Source organism: Lissotriton helveticus, chromosome 5_1, assembly GCF_964261635.1.
Source record: "Lissotriton helveticus chromosome 5_1, aLisHel1.1, whole genome shotgun sequence".
Taxonomy (NCBI): Eukaryota; Metazoa; Chordata; class Amphibia; order Caudata; family Salamandridae; genus Lissotriton; species Lissotriton helveticus.
In genome coordinates this window covers 457,675,523-457,699,318 of record NC_136065.1, presented here as the reverse complement: position 1 = coordinate 457,699,318, position 23,796 = coordinate 457,675,523, and the positions used below count along the sequence as shown (strand labels likewise).

Genomic DNA, 23,796 nt, shown 5'->3' with positions numbered 1-23,796 from the left:
AACTTCCTCAGGCCCCCCTTCCCCAGAACAGGACCTAACTTCTCGAAAGCCGCTCCCATCCAAACTGTGTGTGAGCAACCGTGCTCTACAACCCACCTAATCTGCAGTCTGCACTACGGAGGCCTTAAGGGCCCTAAGGAGCGTGAGCTGGCTTTAAAGGCCTGAACCACAGTCCCATCCCCCCGCCCCGCAATGCATTTCGTAACTCACGATATCACAGTAAAGATGTTGCCTGCTCCGGTTGCTGCCCCGGCAAGCTCCAGCAGCTGAAAGTTAGCATAGGGGCAATGTTCCGCGTTTCAGCCTTCGATGATCTCTCCCGATGTTTGCGGCGTGACCTCTGGGCCCTTCGTGCTGCCAAGTTCCGATAGTTCTGTTTCCGAGCCCGTTGCTTGATCCTCCGAACCCGAGGCACGCCCCGGGTGAGTCAATGCTGTGGACGATAAGTCCAGTACTGCCTGTAGAGCGGCCATCCGCTCATCTTCCGTCTGGGAGAACGTCGGTTTACCGGCTTTCTGCTGACGTCTCCGGACCCTCCGCAATCTCCTCACCGGCAGTTGGAGTCGTGCTTCCTCCGTTCTCAGCCGCGCACCGTCCGTGCCAGCTTTATAAGTGTCCCACCAAGCCCACGCCTCCGCCGAAGTAGGGAAGAACAGCGATTTCTCATCCACCACCACACATAGCCTGGCTGGGAAGAGGAGCGAGTACTGTAGGCCCTCCGTTCTCAGTTCTCTCTTGATGGATAAGAAAGAGGCGCGTTGCTTCTGAGTCTCGAATGTATAATCCGGGAACAGCGTCACCCTGCTATTGTCCACCTGAAAGGGACCCGCCTCCCTCGCTCTCTGCAGTAGCCAGTCCCTGTCCTTGTAGTGCAGCAGTTTCACTACCACCGGGCGAGGAGGCAGTCCCAGATTAGGTGGCCTGGCTGGAACTCGGTGCGCTCTTTCAAGCGTGAAGAATGGTGAAAGCCCCTCCGGTGCCACCACCGTCCTCAGCCAGTCGGTTAGGTATTCCACAATATCAGGGCCCTCTTTCTGTTCCGGAAGGCCCACCAGGCGCACCAGGCGCACGTTGTTGCGCCTGCTGCGGTTTTCAGCATCCTCCGCCCGCCGCTCCAGGGTTTGTATGCGGTCAAGCGCCTCTGTCAGCCGACCCTCCATGGATTTGTGTGCAGGCACCAGGTCTTTCAGAGCGATTTCCGTTGTCTTGACCCTATCCGACAGTTTCCCGTGGTCTGCGCCCAGCAGGCCCAGACCCGTCGCCACTTGCGCTATATCCTGGCGTAGAGCGTCCTTTGTGGCAGCAATGGCCTCCAGGATCCGATTCTGCATCTGTTGCAGGTCCGTCGAGGGTTGCGAGGTCTCGTCAGGCACTTCCGAGCTAGGGCCCCCCTCGCCCTTTGGCCCCCTGGGCTTCCCCATCATGCGTCGCTGCATGCGGTCCGGGCCCCTCCAGGTGCCAGCGATAACAAGCCCGTGTCCCCACGCACGCACCAGCGCCTCTCCGTGTGGCGGTCAGATAATTCAGGTTGGTCGGCCCCTCTAGGATCAGGTGCAGCCGCACTCTGGAAGATTCGGGTCTCAAGGGATCTTGCTCGTCCGAGCCAGCGCTGTTCAGCGCCCATGGGGGGTCATGTCCCCGTACCTCCTCCTGGTACGCACCCTGCGCCTGGTGGAGGTGTTCACCCCACAGTCCCGCCACCAGCACGTCTGCAGGGCGGCACCGGCCAGGTATTAGCGATGGTGATCCGGACCACAGGAGAATATTTCCCAGCCCCGACCTCTCGCAGCTGCGGTGAACGATCAGCAGCCGGGGCAAGCACAGGTCGAAGCCTACGTCACTCTCGGCCGTTCCGCAGGTCCCAGTCGCCTCCTCAGGCCGGGGCTCGCTCAGCAACGCCCGGGTGGGAAGAGCTCCGTCTAGCGTCTGTGGCGGTCTTCCTGCGCCGCGTGCTTCGTGCCAGTGCGGGCAGTCAGGACTCCCAGGGCTTCCCCGGTCACTGGCACCGATGTGGCCGAGTAGCGCCCTCCCCCCAGACGAAGCGGGCAGTAGTAGATCCCGCAGGGGGTAGGCGGGCCCGGCGGGCCTCACAGCACTCCGGGCCCCAGCTCGTGGATGTCCTCTCCTATGGGTGGCGAAGGTAAGATGGCTGCCACCACCAGGGCCGCCGTCCCGTAGTGGAGTTAGCCCCAGGGGGCACTGGGGTCCTCAGCCCCGGCAGGTTCGCCGGAAAGGTCTCGGAGCGCCCCTCAGCACTCCCAGTAATGGTAGGCCCCGGGAAGCCGGGGGGTCGATTTCTTGCCTCCCTTGCAGGGAGGAGCCTCGCCGGGAGTGTCAGAGCGCAGAGTGCGGCCCCAGTTTTGCCGGTTGGAGGAGTCGGGGCCCTCAGCAGGCGGTCCCGCTCTCCTTAGGACTTCCGGGCGTCGATCGGTCTGCCGTGGTCAGGCGTCAGGGCCAGAGTCGCAGCCTTCAGTGCGCCGTTGGCCGCGCGGGTGCCTCCATCTTGCGCTCCGGACACTCGCTCCCTCTCCTCCGAAATGACTGTCCCGCAGTGCAGCCACTGACGCGCCGAGCAAACCGGAGCAGGCGCTGATGTATCGCCCGGGATCGCCCGGAGTTTCGCGGAGATCCCAAGCCAGGCACAGGATGAAATTTCCGGATTACTGGGCGGAGGGGTCGGGAGCCTCGTTAGGCTACGACCATCTTCTCCGGCTGCTAGCCACGCCCCTAATCAATCACTTTCTATCATGGAGCATTATATCCTTAAATGTAAGATTGCACACCCTTTTTTGTTATTGATTGTTAATTGTTTAGGAATACGCATTGGAGTTTTTAATAGAACTAAGTACTAAAAGGATGCTTGACCTAATTTCCTGTCTCTGCATGGAATCTACAACTCTGCAACCAACCAATGATGAATTCTTCTTTGTATAATCTGGGACGATGGTGACATTTTACAGGCTATAAACCATTTTGGATTTTGGAAGCATACCTTGAGGCTCCCTTAACATCACTGTTTTCAAGAAGAACAAGCATTTGCACTGACAAACCGATTAATCTGCGTCGTGCTCACTGCTATCGCACTGATCAAAGGGGCCTGGAACTGGAACATGGTATTTTGCTGAGGAAATTAAAGTAACGTTGTGCGTGCTGAAATCTGAAGCGCGGCGGCCGTGGATAGCATTTACCACACTTAATTATTGTTTCAAAAAGCAAACATAATGCAAGAATTCATTTTTCAAATGAAAACACGTTTTTCCTCACCTGTTTTGTGACAAGTGGTGGCAGAATGTAAACAAGCATTTACAATGCAACGGTTTCGCCTTTGGAAAAGTTTGAGCTATTGGCATTGTGAATGACAAACTTTTTATTTATGTGTTGGTTTTGAAAACAGATAAATAAATGGCATTGTCATTTACAATGGCAATAGCTTAATCTCTCGCAAATGCGATTTGTATTGCAACTATTTCAGTTATCATTTTGCACTACGATGAAAACTGGCTTGTGCATTTACTCCTGCAGAAGAGTATCAAGAGGAGAGTCAGCAGGCGTCCCTGTAGGACTGTGCAATACAATACATGCTCCCTTCCCAACTCACTTGGTCTCGAACGCCCAGCCATACACTGCACCACCATACATTGCGACACAAATCTGGACATACATTAAACGAAAAACCGCCTATTTGTCTATAGTTGATTGTACTCGGTGGCCTTGAGAGAAGAGGCAGAACTGTGGTGAAACTGCTGGGTTTGTGTGTACGAGGGAGGAGTCGTATTTGTGACAGAACTTCTGGGTGTGTTTCGACAACCTGCTGGCAGGGGTCACTCTAGGCAAAGCACACCCCCCCAAATATTTCAGCCTATACCTTTACATTTTGAATTTGGACGAATTGCCTCTAGCTGTGACGTTTCTAGTGTGATACAAAACGGAATGATGACGTTGTGGCACAATGCACCGAGCCAGTAACAAGTACAGTATTTTCTAAAAAAAATCCGAAAAATATTGTAAGGAGTTCGTAAAATGCTTTCAAGATAATATATGCAGCTTTTGCAAGTTGCTTACTGAGTGGCGTGTACCTTATGCAAATCTAAAACGAAACGATTTCTCAAAATGCCAGTCGCATATTACTCTGCTTTCTTGGCATCAAGCCAATTAAACCTGCGGATATTGCACTTAAGCACCAGTTCCGTGGAGATGGCTGTATAATTAGAAACCGAAATCACTTTGAAATTTCGGGCATTTCGAGAGAGTTTATTTAATCACTGGGAACATTATGGGAGAGATGGCCAGCCACCGGCACACATATTGTAATTTATGAAACGTACAAAACTATTTCCCAGTAATATTACACAGGGTGTAAAACCTTGACATGGCTTCTACTTTCTTTTCAATAGGATTTAGAAATCCCTTACCAAAAAGCAGTACTTCATTAACATAATGTAGGCCATTTCCATAATGTAGTTCAAATTTCAACTTTGATGGAATGCATGGCCTTTGACAGGGCAGTGTGGCACAATGCTTTGGAGATCTCCGCGAGAATTTATTTGCAGCTGTTTGCTTTTGGGTGCTATTGTTCTTTTACTGTTGCTTGCGCCAACATCAGCAAAACAAGCAGCCATTTTGAGCATGGCTAAGTGGCAGGCTGCCACTCTCAGCTTAATTTATGTGTAAGGTCAGGCAGCTTGCAGAGGACAGGTTCCCTGCAGTATGAATGAATAATACTATATTGACTCCAATGCGAAAATCTCACTGATGGAGTCCTCGTGCTATAGTTAACCGGAAGTAAACAATAGAGAGCAAGTGTGTTCTACACGTGATTGATAAGCATCCGTGGTGACATAGCAATAATCCACTCTGGTACCAGGGTCAAAAAATGTTCATGGTCTCATTAACAGCCTCTCTATCCCTTTTCTCTCTGTACCTCACTCTCTAATCTCGTTGTTTCATTTATTTGTCTCCCAGTGTTTTCTCTCTTATTCCCTCTATCTGTGACTGTTTCTCCATGAAATGGTCGTGGAACTGTCAAGTGACACTTCCATGGCCCTGATAGACGTCCGGCGGCACTGGCCAGTTTTGAAACCTTTCGGTTCCTCCAGAAACCACTCATTCATTGTTTACATTGCTTGGCATCCACCACAGTTCTGCTCACTGAAGGACAATCTCACTCGCCTTCTCGTGCCCCTTCCTTTCCCTTCCTCTGCTCGCCGTTTCCTCCCCCACCCCCTTTTAGCACTGCTATACAAAAGTCAAAATTATTGGCATAACCACTGGTTGCTTTAACATGATAAGAAGGAAATCACAACGCTGGCAAAGGGCGTTACCGGGTTACTTTTCATTTTGCAAGTGAATCAACCAGTTTGTCAACTAGATTATTAAGACTATGCAGCTCCGTGGTGAACAATACTTGTAATCATCAGTTGTATACCGCACTTTCAACCTGCCATTAGTATGTCAACGTAGCACATCTCGGTAGTAGCTTGCGGTGTACGACTTCCCAAAAACGTTCACTCTTTTACAGAGGGAAATTATCCGACAGCTGTAAGTCAACCACATGAAATTATGTGAAAATGTGTCATTTCAAGACTCGAATATTATGAATGACAGGCCTGCAGAGTACCTCATACTGGCTACAGGGGTGAGCGTGACACTTACCCAAGATCCTCGAGTGCTTCCAGCACATCGTTCTCCATCATACTATCATGCTCCATGGTAAGTCTATCGCACTGGCTGGTGCGTTGTTGCTGCAGGGAGTCCAGCGTCAGGGGGAGTGGCGAACTATTTAGTAGTAAAAGGGTACAGGGACTCAGTCACTGTCAAGAGGCTGAATGGGATGGCTTGGGAGGAGGCTGGGGGGACAAAGTCGGCTTCGTTAAGGCAGCAGATTGTTGCGCACATACGCCTCGCCTATCTCCCTTTGCGGTGGCGCACGCGTGTTCAGAGACTAACAGATGAACGTTCAGTCTTCAGCCTCACAGCTGCCGGGTTGGCATGTCAGCCGGTCCACGCACGCGACCTCCGAAACGGGCTGTTTGCCGCGGTACCTGAGCCGAAGATTAGCTTTCTGTTAGAAGGTCCGTGGAGGAGACAAATGCGCGTTTCTTTTGTTATGGTTCGTTGGCACGATTGTCGAAGGCTTGAAACATAAAGGAAGGGCTCGGACTTGCGAACGGAAGATAAAACTGATACTGGAGCCGTCCCTACATGAAAACCAGTTGCGAGTCTTGCGACACGGAAGCCGTAGAGAGGAATTGAGACACAAGACGCAGAAGTGATTGTAGAGTAAAAGTCACAGCCGCATGACAGCGTAATTTTTTGTTGTCAGAAATGTTCCCCAAATCCTGCTTTGACAGACAGTCAAACAGTTCCCCACATTTCAATGAATATATTTTCACTATAGTATAAACAGTGCAGTGGTGAAAATGAAAAACAAGTCAGGTCCCGGGCCGGCAGCCAATCACAGCGCGGCCCGGGAAATGACGTCACTGGGGTGCCCCGGGGGCTGCAGCCAATCACAGCGCGGCCCGGGACACACGGCAACAAGGGGCGGGGCTTAAAAAAAGACCCAGAAACGCCCCCGAATCGCGTTTTCTCTGGAAAACGTGATTGACGGCCAATCTCTTCCAATGGCTAGCCTCCATTTATGGAGCTAGCCAATGGAAGAAGGGGCGGTGTCAAGTCGCCACTATAGAGCTAACATTAGATTTCGCCCTTGGGCGGAGCAACTGCTACGCAGTTGCAACGCCAGGGCGAAACCTAAAAACAGTTCGCCCACACAGAATCTGAAGAGGGAATGCGTAAGGAAACTGTGACTGACCAGTGCGCCTGAGCCTTGAACGGACGTGACATATGGCCAAAGTGAACGGGTGAGGAGGCACCAAAGAAAAGCGACACCGGAGTGAGCCAATGGTAAGTAGTCGGCGGGAAAAAAGTAGTATTATCGAGGACAACAGGTCTTGCAGACTGTGCTGGACCTAATAATAAAATTTTACGTTTCTTTTTTTTTTCTTTTTACACACATCCCATTTTCCTTTATGGAAAATTGGCTGTATTTAAGAAAAGAAAATGATTTATTTATTTCAAAGCAATCACAGAAATGGTAGTCTGCTGACCCAGAAGGCCACCATTCCTGTGATGGCTGCTACTGCCAATGGGTCGAAACTACAACCTACCTCATTAATATTCACGTGGTAGGCCGATTTGCGACTCACTAGGAATCGCTGAATTAAACTTAAAGACTATCATACAGTAGGAATAGCGATTTCCTAATTGCGATACACAGAAAATTGCAATTAGGTAATCGCTATTTCTAATATTGAAACATCGGCCCTAGATGTTTATGTAAAAGCATAATTCCGCAAAAAGTATTTACTTTTCCAGAGTGTGTACAGTAATGAAACACTGAATTGATTAAAGTATGTTTTCTTTGTGAGGCTCTCACAAGCAGTCCATTTTCTCTTTGCTTTGTCCCTGTCCCTATCTTTGCACAGAAGATTTCTGTTTTTTTTCTTCACCCTGTTCCTATCTGTCCTGAGCAGTGTTGGACTGGCATATCGTATAATTAGGCCCTTGGGCACTGAATTGTAATGAAACAACCTCTCTCATGGTAAAGTCAGATTTTAAATTACACTTTTGAAAATGCCATTGTTGGAAAGTTGGCCTTTCCAGCCTTAGCCATTTAGTGCCTGTAGCCTGTCCCTGGGTCCCATGACTGGGTGTAGTTGACAGTCAGGCTTTGTGTTTTCCTCCTGGACAGCCACACACAATAGAGAGCTCAGGTGTGCCTTCATGGGCCATCACTGGTAGAAGGTACGGCTGAGCTGGGCACAGCCCGACTTACACTTAAATAGGTTGTGCCCTGCCTCCACACAAAGAGCTGCATACCCCCATGTAGTTGGTCTGGAGCCAGGACAGGGAAGGCAGGAAGACTGTGGCCTTCAAAGGGAACCTTTAGAACATTCTCCCACTTCAAATGACATCCAGGTATAGCTATTGGTCCCCAGACACCAACTCTTCAGTACACTTCTGGACTTGTGGATACTCTGCCAGGAAGGGCTGCCCTATCTCTCATTTCTCTTGATTTATTTTATATCATATACGCAGTTGCACAAACATGATTAGAGCACAACTAGGTCATCACACAAACATTGAAACACTTAACACATAGGCCACATTAGAAACCCCCCAGTCTTCTAGCCAAGTACACCCACAGAGAAGCATACTACCCATCTCCCAATGCACTTTGAAGCCTCATATAGTGAAATCAGAACCACATACAGACAAAAAACTGCAATACAATACAACAATGATGCAATAACTCAATAAATTACAATACCGTTTAAAAACAAAACCATATATAAAGGAAGTACCCAAATCCGCTGGCAGACATATCGAACTCTACAAATGAGGGTGACAATGTGGCAGTGTGTGATTGGAAGCTCCTCGGTGATGTCATCGAGACCAGGCTCACAGCTATTTGCAGGGACCTAGCTGGTGGTCTGGGTTGCTCTGAGTGGTCTGCCTCCTGCTGCTCTTCCAAGTGCATTAGTGTTTCTGATCCAAGATCAAGGTCATTCTCTGAAACAAAATGAAAAAGCTGATATTTTAAGCAGCCCATTGTGATAGTTTTAGTTGGAATCCATAGCGATAAAGTAGAAATCAGAACTATTCCCTGGGCATGTCTGAGGACCAACATATCTGAACGCTCCACACCACAGTACTACTGGTACCACTAATCCTTCAACTACCACTGTCCACTACAACTACAGTTGCTAGTACTAGGACAACTACTTATGTTGCTACGACTAATAGTTCTACTAATAGTCCCAGAGCAATTACCTCTACTGCTGCTGCTGCTGCTACTACTAGGACTATTACAGCTATATCTACTAATACAAATAAAGGTACAACTACTAGTACTATATCTGATACTACTAGGATGACAACTAGGAATACTACTAGTAATTATAGGGAAGTATTTGGTAGAGGTTTGGTACTTCCTGATGATGGATGTACCTTTGGGTATTTTAATTGACAATAACAAAATATTGGGCCTTTTCTTCTCTGGCTGAAACTTCATGAGTACCAATCACCATGCACTGGGGGCCAAGAGATACCTACCAGCAAGATAAGGTGGCTAAAAGCAACTTACTGACTCCATAAGACATTGGCGGATTAGGTTCTTTGCCAAAAACATGGTTGATTTCCTGTTAACCAATCCTTAAGTTCCACTGCTCTATTCAGAGCCAGGGAAAACACCAGGCTTTGATGGAAGAGGCTACCCTGTCTCTCCCAGAGGAAAACTTTGACCAACAGCCAGTGAGACATTGGGTCATCAGTCAAAGTACCTCAGACAATCCACACTATTTAGGATGAATATTCTAACATACTTTTGCCCAGTTGAGGTGCACCAGGAGAAAGACCTGGCTGACCACACAGGTATAGCAAACAACAAAATGTCCTTGAGTCTAATCGAGCCTAGAGATGACTCTCAACACAACTGGCACAAATAAAAGACAAAAAAAGGAAAGAGAAGACCCTTTGGTGTAATCTGGGGAGATCCTTTTAAAAGATGGAATCCCATCACTCACCGTAGTAACATGCTTCATCATCTGGGAAGGAATGCCTCGGTCCCTGTTCTTGCATGCTCCAAAACAACGGCACTAGGAATTTGGTTTGATGAAACACCACTTAGGTGCAATAAAATCTATGGCATGTGGAACTAATGGTGGTATGAAGAAATATAACTTTACTATGGGGTACTTGAGAAGTACCTAACATTGATGCCTGCAACATGGGTTGGTGCATGGCTGTAGAAATGTGGTCTATGCCAGCAGATGTACCAAAACGTTGATACAGTGTAGGTACCATGGAAACAACACCATGGGTTACAATAGACATATACCATTAAATGACTTCCTCCTCTGCTGCAAAACTGTAGCGAGTTTGTCATGGAGAAAGTTTTCTAACTGCATAAAATAATACTCTGTGCAAATATTAAGATGTTAGAATAGATCTTTGCAACATAGCACGGTATATCATGTGGTAACCAACGACCCCAAGAGGATCATGATAAGGAATTTCAATGTAATGTTAAAGTTTGAAAAATACTTCTACTGCTTGTACTATGGCAACTACAATAAACAGTGCTAATACCACCAATATTAGCATTACTCGAATTACTACTTCTACTGATACTGGTCGACAATTACAACTAGTATTGCTACCAGTAGCGGCCTGTGTAGGTAATAGCGGTGGGGAATTAAATAATAAATTTTCCCTCATCGTCGTCTGTCGAAATCCCCCCGCACCCGGTCTCACTGCCCCATCGCTCTTACCTGCATGGACCGCTGCTGATTGCTTCTATTAAGCGGTACAAAAGGGTGTGGTGATGAGGCACAGGGTCAGACTGATTTGCATATGGCCATGTTTGTACTGGGGTGGTAGAGTGGGCTACAGAACAGTGATGGATTAAACCCAGATCTTTTGACTGGGTGTGAGTATTTGATTGGTTCAGATGCTCCGTCCATCACCACCCCCTTTTGTACCGCTTTGTTCGCCATAAGTTGGCAGGGTATGCTCAGACGTGAGTCCCTTGATCACTTTGCCACTGGATTCAGTCAAGCCTGGCTGAAGACGGCTGAAATGCCAGAAACCGGTCCTAGGTAGCTTGTTTCCGGTCCAGGGAAGGCATGGTTTGGAAGTTCGGGCTGGACTGTTCCCATGAGGCACAGGGTCAGACTGATTTGCATATGGCCTTGTCTGAACTGGGGTGGCTGAGTGGGCTAAAGAACGGTGATGGATTAAACTCAGATCCTTTGACTGGGTGTCAGTGTTTGATTGGTTCAGATGCTCCGTCCATCACCACCCCCTTTTGTACCGATTGTTTCTATTAGCCATAGTACTAGTCCTGGAACTACAACTATGGCTACTATGAATTAGCCTAAGTGTGAGTAGCCTGAACTCTGAATGCTCCATTCCTAATGGTCTTTCGTGAGCCAAGGCATGTCAAAGAACCTGCATCTGTGCTCAAGGCAACCCTAAGGTTTTCCCTCACTCAGGAAAGCTGTGCAGGTTTTACATTTGCTGTTGATGCTGATCTGCTGGGATGAGTGGATTTGAGCAGTGTGGAAATCAAGTTTTCTGCCTGCGTGTCACCCCAGATATTTCAAGGATGGTACCAAATAATGCATGGGAAACTAAGAAGCAGTCTTCCACCACACAACTGAGTGACAGCTAATATGTATGCTTTGCAAATTGTGTGCTCAACACAAATCACACAAAGTGGCCAATTTTGTTCCATACTTTGAGACTGATGCTGTCGATTAAAAAAACTGTAATAGTTTGCATGTTTGGTTTAGCACTTTGCTTTGACTGTAATATTGTAAGTGTAAAATAAAATAGGGACTATATAAAAAGTACAATGGCAAAATACCTAAGTTTTCGCCACTGCAATTATACCAGAATTAATGGAATTCCTATCTTAGTGCACCAAGGGTATCAAACGTTGGTCAAGGTGAGATGCCCATTCCAGATCTTCAGGATATCCACAAATATAGTTTTTCATGCATAATAGAAGAGGTGTACTTGAATTTGAATTTAAAACATTTGTAGAGCGCTGCATACACCCTGCGGTTTCTTGGCGCTGTATAGACAAGGTTAGGCAAAACGAAGCTGTGGATGACTGGCCCAAGAAATAATATGAGGCACAGTTTACAGAGAAAATGCTTGTTTAAACAAAAAAGTTTTAAGATCTTTGCGGAAGGAAGGATAATGGGAGGAAAATCGTAAATGGTCGGGGAGGGAATTCCAGAAAGTGGGAGCCAGAGTTGAAAAATTGGCACCTCCCCACTTCTTTCGTTTGTAGCGCGGGATTTGGAGGAGAGATTTGGACGATGATCGGAGCTCTCTGACAGGAGCATATTCATTAATCAAGGAGGAAATAAAAGCGGGAGCAGACCCCTGGCGAGCCTGGAAAATCATAACAACCAATTTTAAAAAGGGAGCGCTCCTTGACAGGGAGCCAATGAAGCTCCCTAAGGAGGGGTGTAGAGTGATGAGAACGCGAAAGACCATACACCAATCGTGCCGCTTGGTTCTGAATCAGCTGGAGCTTCCGCAGGCTGTATGCAGGGATGCCGTTGTAAAGGGCATTGGCGTAGTCCAGCCGCGAAATCACCAGAGCGGACATGATCAGTTTAAGTGCCAGAGGGGAAAAGAAACGGGAGACAGTGCGAATAGTGCGGAGAGTGAGTTGGTTATTCACCCTAACACCCAGGGTTTTGACTGTGGAGGAAGGAGTGGGGGAAGGACCAAACGAAGGGGGCCAAAAAAGAGAGTTCCAGGGACTGGAAGATCCACCTGTGAGAACCAACTAGGTTTTGTCCGGGTTCAATTTGAGATGGTTGTGGTTCATCCAGTCCCTGATAAAAATCATAATAGACTGGAAATTAGAAATAGAGTGGGGAGAAGAGGAGAGACTGAAAATGAGCTGGAGGTCATCCGCATAGTTATATACGGTGACCTCCAGCTGCTGGAGAGCAAAGATTAAAGGAGAAATGTATAGGTTGAAGAGTAAAGGAGAAAGGGAGGAACCCTGGGGAACACCACAAGTGACGTGGAGTGGGGCAGTCGTGAAATCCCCCAACCGAACCACCTGGGTGCGGTCCCTCAGGAAGGACGATAGCCAGACCAGGGCTGAGCCCCCTATTCCCGCCGCTCTGACACGTGAAAGTAAGATGGTATGGTCCACCGTGTCAAAAGCGGCGGAGAGATCGAGGAGCACCAGCGCCTGATGTTTATTCCGGTCCATGCCTTCCCTGAGATTGTCCAGGACCGACACCACAACGGATTCGGTAGAGTGCCTAGGGCGGAAGCCGGCCTGACGAGACGCCAAGCCTCCATTTACCTCTACATGGGTGCTGAGTACCGAGGTGACATGGCGCTCAAGCACCTTCCCCAAGTAGGGCAGTAGGGAAATGGGGCGGTAATTGGCTGGAGTGGACGGGTCAGCGCCGGGCTTCTTTAAAATGGGCACAACTTCACCTCAACGAGGACTCTCAGTGCTACAGAAAGATCAGCAATGTGTATTGTTACGCAACTCATTGGTACATATTTTATCAGCCTTAGAGGGGTGAAAGGCTAACTGTACATGAGCAAACACGGCCTGTGACCGAGGTTAAAATACACAATGCAGGATTGAAAGAATTAATCCACCGAGTTACCATATACAGAATGAACCATAATGGAGCTACTTTCCATGGCTCACAGTTAACTTGAACACCTGGCATGGATTCATCCCTGCTTGGCCACTCTTGGACTTCTCTGATGGACCTTTTTCAATGGTTTCTTTGTTTCCAAAGCATATAAGGATCATGGAATGACATCCAAAAGGAATTGTACCCATTATCTGTCAACCCAGTACTTAATTTATTTAAAAAAAAGAAATTGTGCTGGGCCCTCGCCAGGAGGTTACCTCAGTTTGCACCACACACGACCACTGTACTTACACAACCAGTAACCATCACACTGCTACAAGTGTGACAAACCAGACTGTTCGAGGCCGCCAAAGCTTTAGGAATGGCTTGGGTGGCAAGTATTAATTGTTTAGTTTAATGTTTATTGAATTAACTTACAACAGTTTTTCTGCTCATCGTTAAATTACACAATTAAGTGCAGGTTCCGGAAATTAAGTGCTGTACCGAGTATTGGAAACCACCGGCTGAAATTAAGCACTGTGTCAGCCACATCTTCATTATAAAGGCATCACCACAAAAGCCAGAGGGACCAGGCCAACTAAACATGTACACTTGCTTCTAAGTATGAGTAAGGTGCCTTGATGTTAGCTAATTGTAGAACTAGTTAACCAGTAGGACATTATCTTCAAAGCATGGTGCAGATATCAATGTTTCCAAAGAAACTGACTCTTTTTAAAACACATTGCTATATATAATTCACACAGTTTTCCCATCCAAGGTATCAGTGGGCCTTATTCAATAGGTATTTTCAACCATAATTGTGCATTTACAGCCAGAAATAACCCTTTTACACCTGCCACGAATTCACAAAATGATTTGTGGAAATCTGCAGTAGTGAAGGGTGTGAAGTTCGGCATTAAAATGTGAGGTTTGTGAACGTTTTCAAAAATGCATGTTTGTGGGCATTTTGAAACTCCCATCTGATCTCTTCCTACCCTGGAAATGTGCTCTTGCATAGGGGGAATAGGAGTCCGCAGTGACGTGACATTTCCAGTGGTGCAAATACCACTTCTGAAATCGCTTGTGAATTGGGGAAAACAGTAAATTCAGGTGGAGGTGTAAATCTCTGCCTGCACTTTTACATTTTTTGTGAATTGGTCCTATCAGGTTTAGCTGCATCCTTTAAGAGTTACATTTGAATCAACTTGAAGTCTATTCACAGCCTCCTTCCGGCTGTGGTTTGCGTTTTACCTTGACTGCCATGTGAAACGCTGAAGGCTCCATCAGGAGAACAGGAGACCGGATCTTGTTGGGATACATCTGGAGAGAGTGCAAAACCAAGGTACTGTCTGCAAAGAAAAGAATATCACTTGTGAAAGGGGGCTACAAAAAGCCTATACAATCCAAACAGTGAATGAGCCGCACACCGGGACAGTTAAAGAGGCAATTCAAGTGGAAAAATACAAGCAACACATGAGAAACAAAAGAAGCCGGGAGCAAAACAAATTCAGAAAGGGAAGGCATTCTCTGGATGTTGACACAACCAGAGGATGAATTCAAAGAACCATCTCTGACAGGGCAGATCAAAGTATCACTAGCCAATTGACAAATCAATAGTGTAAGAACAAGAGCCCTTGAGCAGTGACAAATCAACAGAGACAGCCCTAGGGACAATTATCCAAATGGCATGCTAAAAAAGCACGAAGTTAAGTGAGCACGACTCAATGTAAAAGCAATAAACCATATCACGAGGTCATTGCCTCACGGATAAACTGGCGGGATACTGCTAAAGCCTAGTGACATATTCCAGGGTTCTAAAAGTCATACAAAGCAATGCCAGGCTGTCCTTGATGGACAAGGGATAGTAAAACAAATATATTAACTAGGCAGACCAAACCAAAACAACAAGTACGATAGTTAGCAAACAGAATGTCACCAGTCAACAGAAAAAGATAACGGAGCAGGTCAGCAGAGGAAGCCAACAAGGCAATTAGCAAGATGACAAAATAAATAATGTAAAGAATAGAACATCAGCAAGGTACAACTAAAAGAGTAAATTGGGGTGGGTGTTGGCCTAACTAACAAAAGCAAGAGCGTATAGAAAAGATCCTCAGTAAATAGTTACAAATAATAGAAAAACGAAATGCTCATCATGCAACAGAAAGTAAGAAAAGTTTATCAGCTGACTCGCATATCAAGCAGAGTAAAGTGATGCCACATCAATACAGCCCAAGAGGGCAAATATGGGTCATCAGTTAACGGGCAAAAATGGGTCATCAGTTAACGGGCAAAAATGGGTCATCAGTTAACAAACACAACTAATAACGACAAGAAAGGCTCTTCAGTTGACAGATACCATTTAAAGATGGAATAATGAATTACCAGCTATCATATACAGCTAGCACGGAATAGAACAGAAAACATGCCATCAAAATGCAAACAATGGGCTATCAGGCCCCAGACTCAACTAATATAACAAAAAAGCAGAGGTAAAGCAAACAGGCCTCGCTTTTTGGATGTTTTGGCTTTGCCATTTCTGTTTATGATACTGTGCTGCATCATAGTCAAAAAGGTGTGATTTCATAGATGCATGCATGCATGATGATGTATGTGCTCATGCTTCACCAGGCAAGTGCTCATGCGTCACTCGACAAGCTTACATGCAAGATGACCTATCCACACTCATGTGTCATCATCATGCTTGTGTATGCCTACAGTATGCTCTCTTTAGGTCGAGCCTGGGCAGCACATTTGCTGCTCTGCAAGGCATGCTGTATTGTAGTATGGACTTGAAGCTCCTCCCACTTTCTGCCCATATTTTCCTTCCTTCTTTAGATGTGGCCCATGTAAAGAACAGGGCGTGGATAGACATTATTGTTAAAGCACGTCATGGAGCGCTTTGACAAAAAAAGCATTTTTCTGTCATCTTGACAAACAAATGTTTTTTTGTGCGCCCATTCAAAGAAAGGAAACCTGCTGGGAGCCCACAGAAATAAAAGAAAAGGAAAACCTTACCGTGGCTTTCCCTGGCTCAGCAGGGGAGCCAAAAGTATACGTTTCACTGCACTATGGAAACTCGCCCCATAATGCTTTGCGGGCCCTTTATTCAAAACACATTATTGCCCATAACTCAGCCTCTGGTGGTCCTAGTATGACGGGACCACCACACAATAACTCCACACATCATGCTTTTCCTTTCCAGGTCATCAACTGGGTCCCCATCTTAAGTTGGGGTGGATCCGAAAATAATCACCTTTTCCCACCGTGAGATGAATTTTAAATCCACTCTCCCATAGTTGAAGCTAATGCTCTACAGCTGGAGGGATGTGTTAAATGTAACTTTTTTGAAGTCTTACAAGGCCTAAGGGAAGTGTAAAGCCTTATTAGTGAAATTTTGATTTCTAGGGGGTGATTGTATGGTTAGAGAATATTGATTTTCATTATGATGGTAAAATAGAAGGAATGCATTCAGTTGCTGTAGCATGTTTACCTACATTGCCATTTACAATACCATTAGCTGTAAAACTCAAATAAATGCAAAACCGATTGCATTTCCAATGCTTGTTATAAGGTGGCGCAGCCAGACAGCAATTTGCTGATGGGTCTGCCAAAAACTAAAATAAGAAAGAGGCAGTAAGGGAGTGGAGGGTTAACAACAGGGGAGTGGGTGGGAGAGTCAGTGGGGGAGAAAACAACAGGGAGGACGGGGCAAGGGAACAATGACAACGCTTAAGGCTGGCCTGAGGAGGCCCACAGTAATATTAACAAGCATTTGCAATGCAATAGGTCTCGCAATAATTAAGTTTGAGCATTGCTAAATATTGCAACACCAATTGCAACAAAAGTCTATAAATTGTAGGCCAAAAACATGTCTATTCATTTTTGTAGCAATGGTGGCATGCTGCGCTTTAGATGAATATGTTTTAAAGTAAATTGCGCCATACTGCGATTGCTACAATAGTTAATTGTGGATGCGTTAACAATTGCTGTGTGCACCGATGGCTGGTGGTGTGTGTGTCTGTAGAAATTGCGCACTGATGGCTGGTGGTGCGTGTGCCTGGTGAAAGTGTGCACTGATGGCTGGTGGTGTGTGTGCCTGGTGGAAGCATGCACTGACAGCTGGTGGTGTGTGTGTGTCTGGTGAAAGCGTGCACTGACGGCTGGTAGTGTGTGTGTGTGTGTGCCAGGTGAAAGCGTGCACTGACGTCTGGTGGTGTGTGCCTGGTGGAAGCGTGCACTGACAGCTGGTGGTGTCTGTGCCTGGTGAAAGTGTGCACCGACGGTGTGGTTGTGTGTGTGTGGTTGTATGTGTGGTTGTGGGTGTGGTTTTGTGTGTGTGTGGTTGTGTGTGTGTGGTTGTGGGTGTGGTTGTGGGTGTAGTTGTGTGTGTTTATGTGTGGTCGTGGTTGTGTGTGGTTGTGTGTGTTGTGTTTGTGTGTGTGTGGTTGTGTGTGTTTGTGGTTGTGTGTGTGGTTGTGTGTGTGGTTGTGTGTGTGTGGTTGTGTGAGTGGTTATGTGTTTGGTTGTGTGTGCAGAATTCAAAAAGCAAAAAGGAGGTTTAATGTGGTGTGGGAGGAAGTTTCATGCTTTAGGAGCGAGGTTTGAGAAGGCATGACATCTTGGTCTGCTTTTGTGTGTGTGTGACATGTGTGAGTGATAGAGAGAGTTCAGCTGAGAAGAGGTGCTTTATTAGTTGCTGCACGCTACTGTTCAGGATTTCTGGACCTGTGTTGTTTAGTGCTTTGTATGTATGAGCAAGGAGGATGAACTGTGCATACTTATAAATAGGGAGCGTGTAGTTCTTTTATGTGCAGTGTGTCATGAGACTGGCATGGGAAGATGAGGACCAGTCTGGCTACATCGTTCTGGATGGTATTGGGTCTTTTTGTGAGTTAGTTGTTGATTCCCACATAGAGGGCGTTCCAGTAGTCCAGTTCGCTGGTGATGAGGGATTGGGTGACTGTTTTCCTAGTGTTTTTGGGAAGGCACGTGAAAATCTTTTCAAGCATCCTTAGGGTGTAGAAACAGGCAGGGGTGATGGTGTTGATCTGAGTGGACATTTACAGATTGCTGTTGATAATGTTCCTGAGGTTTCTTGCTTGGGTGCTGGAGGTGGGTCTAAGGTCTTTAGTGCACCAGTCCCATGCTGAGGCCTCTTTTCCAAAGATCACCACTTCAGACTTGTCCATGTTGAGTTTGAGGCAGTTGGACTTCCTCTAGGTGGCCTCTTCAGTCATGCAAGAGTTGGAAGTTGTTCCTGATGTTGGGTGTTTTGTCTGAGAGAAATAATATCAGTTGTGTGTCGTTCGCATAAGTGAGTATGCCGATGTTATGTGCACAGATGACATCTGCCTGCGGCATCATGTATATGTTGAAGAGGGTCAGGCTGATGATGAACCCTGTGAGACTCCACAAATGAGTTCCGTGCTTCTGAGGAGTGTGGTGGCAAGTTGATTGTTTGTATCCTTCTGGTAAGAAAGGTGCTGATCCATTGGAGGGCGGGTCCTTGGACCTCAAAGTCCTATGATCAGGATGGGATGGGGAGCTGCATCGAACGCTGCAGAGCGGTTGAGTATTATGTGGGCTGCGGTTCCTCCTCTGTAGAAGATCATCTGGATGTTGTCTGTTGCTGCAATGAGGGCTGTCTCTGTACTGTGGTTTGGTAGGAAGCCTGACTGTGTGGTGTTGAGAAGCTGGTGTTTGGCAAAGTGGTCGATGAGGCATCTGTTGACAGCTTTTTCTAGAATCTTGGCATGGAATGATAGGAGGGAAATCAGTCAGTAGTTAATTAGATTTGCTGGGTCTGCTGAGGGCTTCTTCGTGAGGGTGGTGATGGCTGCATGTTTCTAGGCTTCTGGAAAAGTGTGTTGGAAAAGTGTGTTGTGTCAACGAAGGTGTTGAGAGTGGTGGTGAGAGCTTTGCTGAGGGGGGTAGAACCTCTGTCGAAAGTGTGGCAGGAGCAAGTGTCAGATAGGGCCCTGGAGTGGATGGTCTTTATGATTGGTGTGGTTTCCTCTGTGGTGAAAAAGTACCATGTTGTCAGGATGTTGCTTGTGTGCGATATCAGAAGATTTATCGCTAGGTTGATGGTGTCCAGTTGTGAAGCAAGGTTGATGTTGTTGGCTGTGACTTTCTTGCGAATGTCTTAGAGGATGTTGTACTGGGCCGAGGTGATTGCTGCTGGCGTGGTTAAGTCCTTGATGATAGCAAAAATGTATGCATTCAGCTAGGGCCTTCCTTATGGTTTCACAGATTAGCTATTGATACAGCCTCTGGGTGGATTTGAATACTTCCTTGTCTGATTCTTCTTGGCTCACTCTCTACCTCCATTCCAGTTGCAGGAAGTGCTGTTTGGTCATCCTTAATTCATAAGTGTATCAGGTGGCCTACACTTGTGTTCTTGCTACTTGTCTTCTTTTTCAAAGGATTGGGACTATGTGCAGATAGTGATCCAGTTGCTAACATTGTTAATGTTGCTGGATAAGTGGCCTGTAAGCTCTGTTTGTTTTTTGTGTTTGTTTTTTGTGGGAGGCAGACGTCAACTCTACCTCAGATGTGCTGCTCCAGTGTTGGAGGTAAAGGCCTGTCATGGTTGTTTTTCTGTGGTGAGGAATGTTGATTAAGAAACTGACAATGGCGTGGTCGTTTCAGGTGATGGAGAAGGGTGTGTTGATCGTGAGACCATTGCATGAGGTAAAAACGGGGTCCAGGATGTGCCCAGCAGCATGGGTAGGGGCTGAGACATTTTTTTATGGGTCTCAGGTTTCCAAGGCTTTTGAGGAGTGCAAATGAGCTGGGGTTGGTTAAGACTTTTACGGGAAAGTTGAGGTCTCCTAGGAGGATGTAGGTGCCTGAATCGATGATTAGTGGGGCGACAAATTCCAGGAAGTTGCTGGTGAAGTTGGCTCGGGGTCCTGGGGGTTTGGCAGACTAGGTGAAGTTGGCTGGGATTTGCAAAGTGAAGTTGAGATGCTTCATGTAGTTGGTTCCGGTTTCTGTGTTGGTGGTGCAGCTGATGGATTCCTTGAATACTATTCCTTTTCGGGGTCTGTGTTGGTGGTTTTTTGTTGAAGATCTCGTAACCGGTGGAGGTGACTGTGGTGATGTCTGGTGTTGAAGCTGTGGTTAGCCATGTTTCTGTGAGAAAAAGGAGGTTTGTGGTGACATCATCCAACAGGTTCCAGATTTCTGTAGCATGCTTGGTGACTGGATGCTGAGAAGAATGCATGATATCCAGGATTGGAGAGCGGGTGGTAATTTGTGCACTGGTGCTTGAGTGTGTGGGGTTTTACAAAGAAGGGAGGTATCACAGTCTCAGGAGACAGTTTTTAAGCAAAGACGCAGTTAAAACTCTATATAAGGCCTTCTTGTACACAACTTATTTTTAATTGATAGGGTTTATAATAAGCATTACTGTTTAGTTCTAATTGTAATTCCTATGATTTTATGTATTTGTTTTGGATTGTACCTCAGAAAATCCAATTAAGCCTATACCTTCAATTTAAATATAACCAAAGTCATTTTATTCCATACAATCCACATAGGCACTTATTATGAGTAGGTTAATAAAATATGATGTGCACTGTAACTCCTTTAACTGCACATATCAGAATTATACATTTTGTGATAAGAATCAAATCCCCAATTAATTTCGGCAGGTCAAACCTGCTGATATTTACAGGACAGAAAATGCCTGGTAAACACTGGGACTTATCGATTTTGATGTGGAAAGCACCAAAAATCTGCAATGCATGCCCCATTTAAGGCATAAAGTTATAATTGGTGAGATTTAGTGTTGCAGATAATATAAATAACATACATCACTTTATCATTACTAATCAGGTGCGATAAATACTGCACGTAACACTTGGTCAGTCATAGAGAGAGCCTTATTCAGTAAATGAAAATGTCTGCAAGTGCACTGGCAAGGTAATTATGCATCAGTTCTCAATTTGTAGAAGAATAAGTGCTGGGATCCCAAAGTTTTGCTCAGAAGCTTGCAGCCAGCACTATTGAATTTCAGCATGTCGACTACTAAGGCTGCAAAGTCTTGATTCCACCTCATGCCTCTTTAATTTTCCATCAGACATTCTGTGGATTCTTATCTCACTCTTGCAGTTTCTTTTTTATCCGGTTTTTCCTTAGTCACGTTATTTGTGTTATTGTCTCTCTTGCCCTGGATCAAAGCCTTTTGAGGAAAAATGCTGGTCCTGATAAAAGAATTTCGGTGGGCACGACCTACAACCACCGGCTCAAATTAACCTCTGTTTATGCTTTCAAAATACTAACTCGACAATTTTCGCAAATGTCATCTTTCACATATTAGACTTGTAAAAAGTGGTCCAGTGAATAACGGATAGTCTAACGAAGTCACTTATATTCATACTGCATGCATTTATATTCGATGCGACCCAAAGCAAATTCTATAAAAAAGCTAAGTAAAGTTCTTGCCAATTCCAACAAGCATTGCTAAAGTTTTGTTATTGCATTCACTGTTCAGGATGTAATAAGCCATGGAAACTCTTACATTATCAAATGCTACACAGATCAGGCTACCTGACTTTTCCTTGTTTATATACACAATGAAATCCCAGAATCCACTCTCATGTGGAACCTCTGAGGGGCATATTTAGAAGGAGATATCGGCATCAGAACGTCACTTTTAGTGACGTTCTGATGGCGATATGCCCTTCTCACTATTTAAAAAGCAGCGCTAAGCCACTTAACGTGGTTTAATGCCGCCTTGTAAATAAGGCCCCTTTTACCGCTTCACTTAGCTTGAAAAGGGCTTGCAATGGGTGTTGCAGTGGGCGATCCGTTGCAATACCCTTTGCTTTTTGACGCCGCCCCATATTTACAAGGCTGGGGCAGTGCCAAAAACTAAGACCAGCAAATACCTGGCCATACAAGGAGAAATTCTTATTTCTCCTCGATTTTTGCTCCTTTCATTGCCTTTCAAGATTGTTTGTGTGCAGGAAGGTGTCCCTTCCTGCACGTAAACAATCGCCCCGGCAGCACAGGCACCCTTCTAATATGGCGCAAGCATGTTAGGCAGCTTTACTAACACCAGCGCTAGTGGAAACACAGGGGTGTGATGTATTTTGGTAAATACGATACATCCCTTTGTTTTAACCACATCGCTGCGGCGGCTATTCCGCCGCAGCGCTAAGGGGGCGGGGGGGCCGCGCGGCAGGCGCATGCTGGTGACGGAACCGCTCCGTCACCAGCCGCGGTTGAGCTGTGCTCATGACGGAGCGGTTCCGTCATGGCCCCACCCGCTTAATAGAACGTGCCGCGCAGGCGCAAAATCAGCGATGCGCAGGCGCGTCGGGTGGGCCATGACGGAACCGCTCCGTCATCAGCACAGCGCCACCGCGGCTGATGACGGAGCGGTTCCGTCATCAGCATGGAACCGATTAAAAATGTCAGAGCGTGCTGTTACCAATTTTGGTGTAACACCGCACCCCAACATTTTGTAGTAAATATCCCCTTAACTTTTTTTCTTGGAGCAAAGTAGAGTGGTGTGGTTGCTTCAGTCACCAAAGTGTGTGGATTCTACAAGTTGCACCAAGCCCAACCAGGACCTTGCTCTCTACAATTTGGCAAGCAGTTAGAGAATGAAGGGATAAATGGTACATCAGCTTCTGTAAGCAGTGTTTATTAAACTTAAATTCAAAGATCCTGTGAAGACTCCACAAAGTCACACCTTGGTTGTAACAATAATCTAAAAAAAAGGGTATGTAAACTACCCACCTTAGTAGATTTGAACACAATGGTGGAAAACATGTATAGTGTGTACTGTAAATATTAGAGGGAAGCCCAGAACTAGCCTACTGCTCATCTATGATAAGAAAATGGCTGAGAGTGAGGCTGCTGCATACTCTTTTTTATCACGTTAATGTATAATTAACGTTGAATATTTTTTCGATAATTTCTTGGATATGGTTTTAATCAATTCAAAATAAACACTTCTATTAAATAAATTAAACAAAGGGTACTTTATGATGTTAGGACATTTTGTTAAATGCTAGGCATTGGCAGATCATTTTGTAGTAATGGATTCATGCTGTTTTCCTGTCTCAGTAGTTAGGCCACAAGAAATTTTTCAGATGTTAAATAAAATGGAGTCACAGAATTCCGCCGTTGCTACTTACAAACTGGGGAAAGCGAGGACCAAATGAAGGTTGATGGAGATAATTCAGCTAATCATGGTATTTTGCAAATTGTATTTCCTCTACCCCATCAAGAGGCTAGACCCTTAGTACATCACTGGAGAACCATTCTAATGCTTAAAGCATAACTCGATCACAAAAGGTTCATTCTCACTGCATCCCGCAACTGCTGAGGTTCAGAAATTAAATAAAACTGGGTTTTTGCAAGTATGCTTTCGTAGGCCAACTTTTAAAGGGCTCCCAATTCTTCACTGCTGAATCAAAAAGATTAATTGAAAGTGCAAATTGTGACCAACAAATTCTGAAAAAGTAAATTTAGCAAACAATTCTCTCAGCAAAAACACACCTTTAAAGAGGTAGAACTTTCGCCCAACATGTTTTTTGCCACCAAGTTATTTTCAAGCAACATTTTGAAAACTATAAATCAACCA

At 45.9% G+C, this 23,796-nt stretch overlaps 1 protein-coding gene across 2 annotated transcripts in view; it reads right to left on the bottom strand.

Moving 5' to 3' along the window:
• The window catches only part of WDFY4 (WDFY family member 4), a 1,018,342-nt gene that overhangs the window by 573,366 nt on the left and 421,180 nt on the right, over window positions 1-23,796 (bottom strand). For both annotated transcript variants that reach the window (XM_078642707.1, XM_078642708.1), the window contains 2 exons: window positions 14,445-14,542; window positions 8,367-8,574 (listed from right to left, as the gene is read on the bottom strand). In XM_078642707.1, the coding sequence (XP_078498833.1) occupies window positions 8,367-8,574; window positions 14,445-14,542 (306 nt within the window). The remainder of the gene's footprint in view (window positions 1-8,366; window positions 8,575-14,444; window positions 14,543-23,796) is intronic.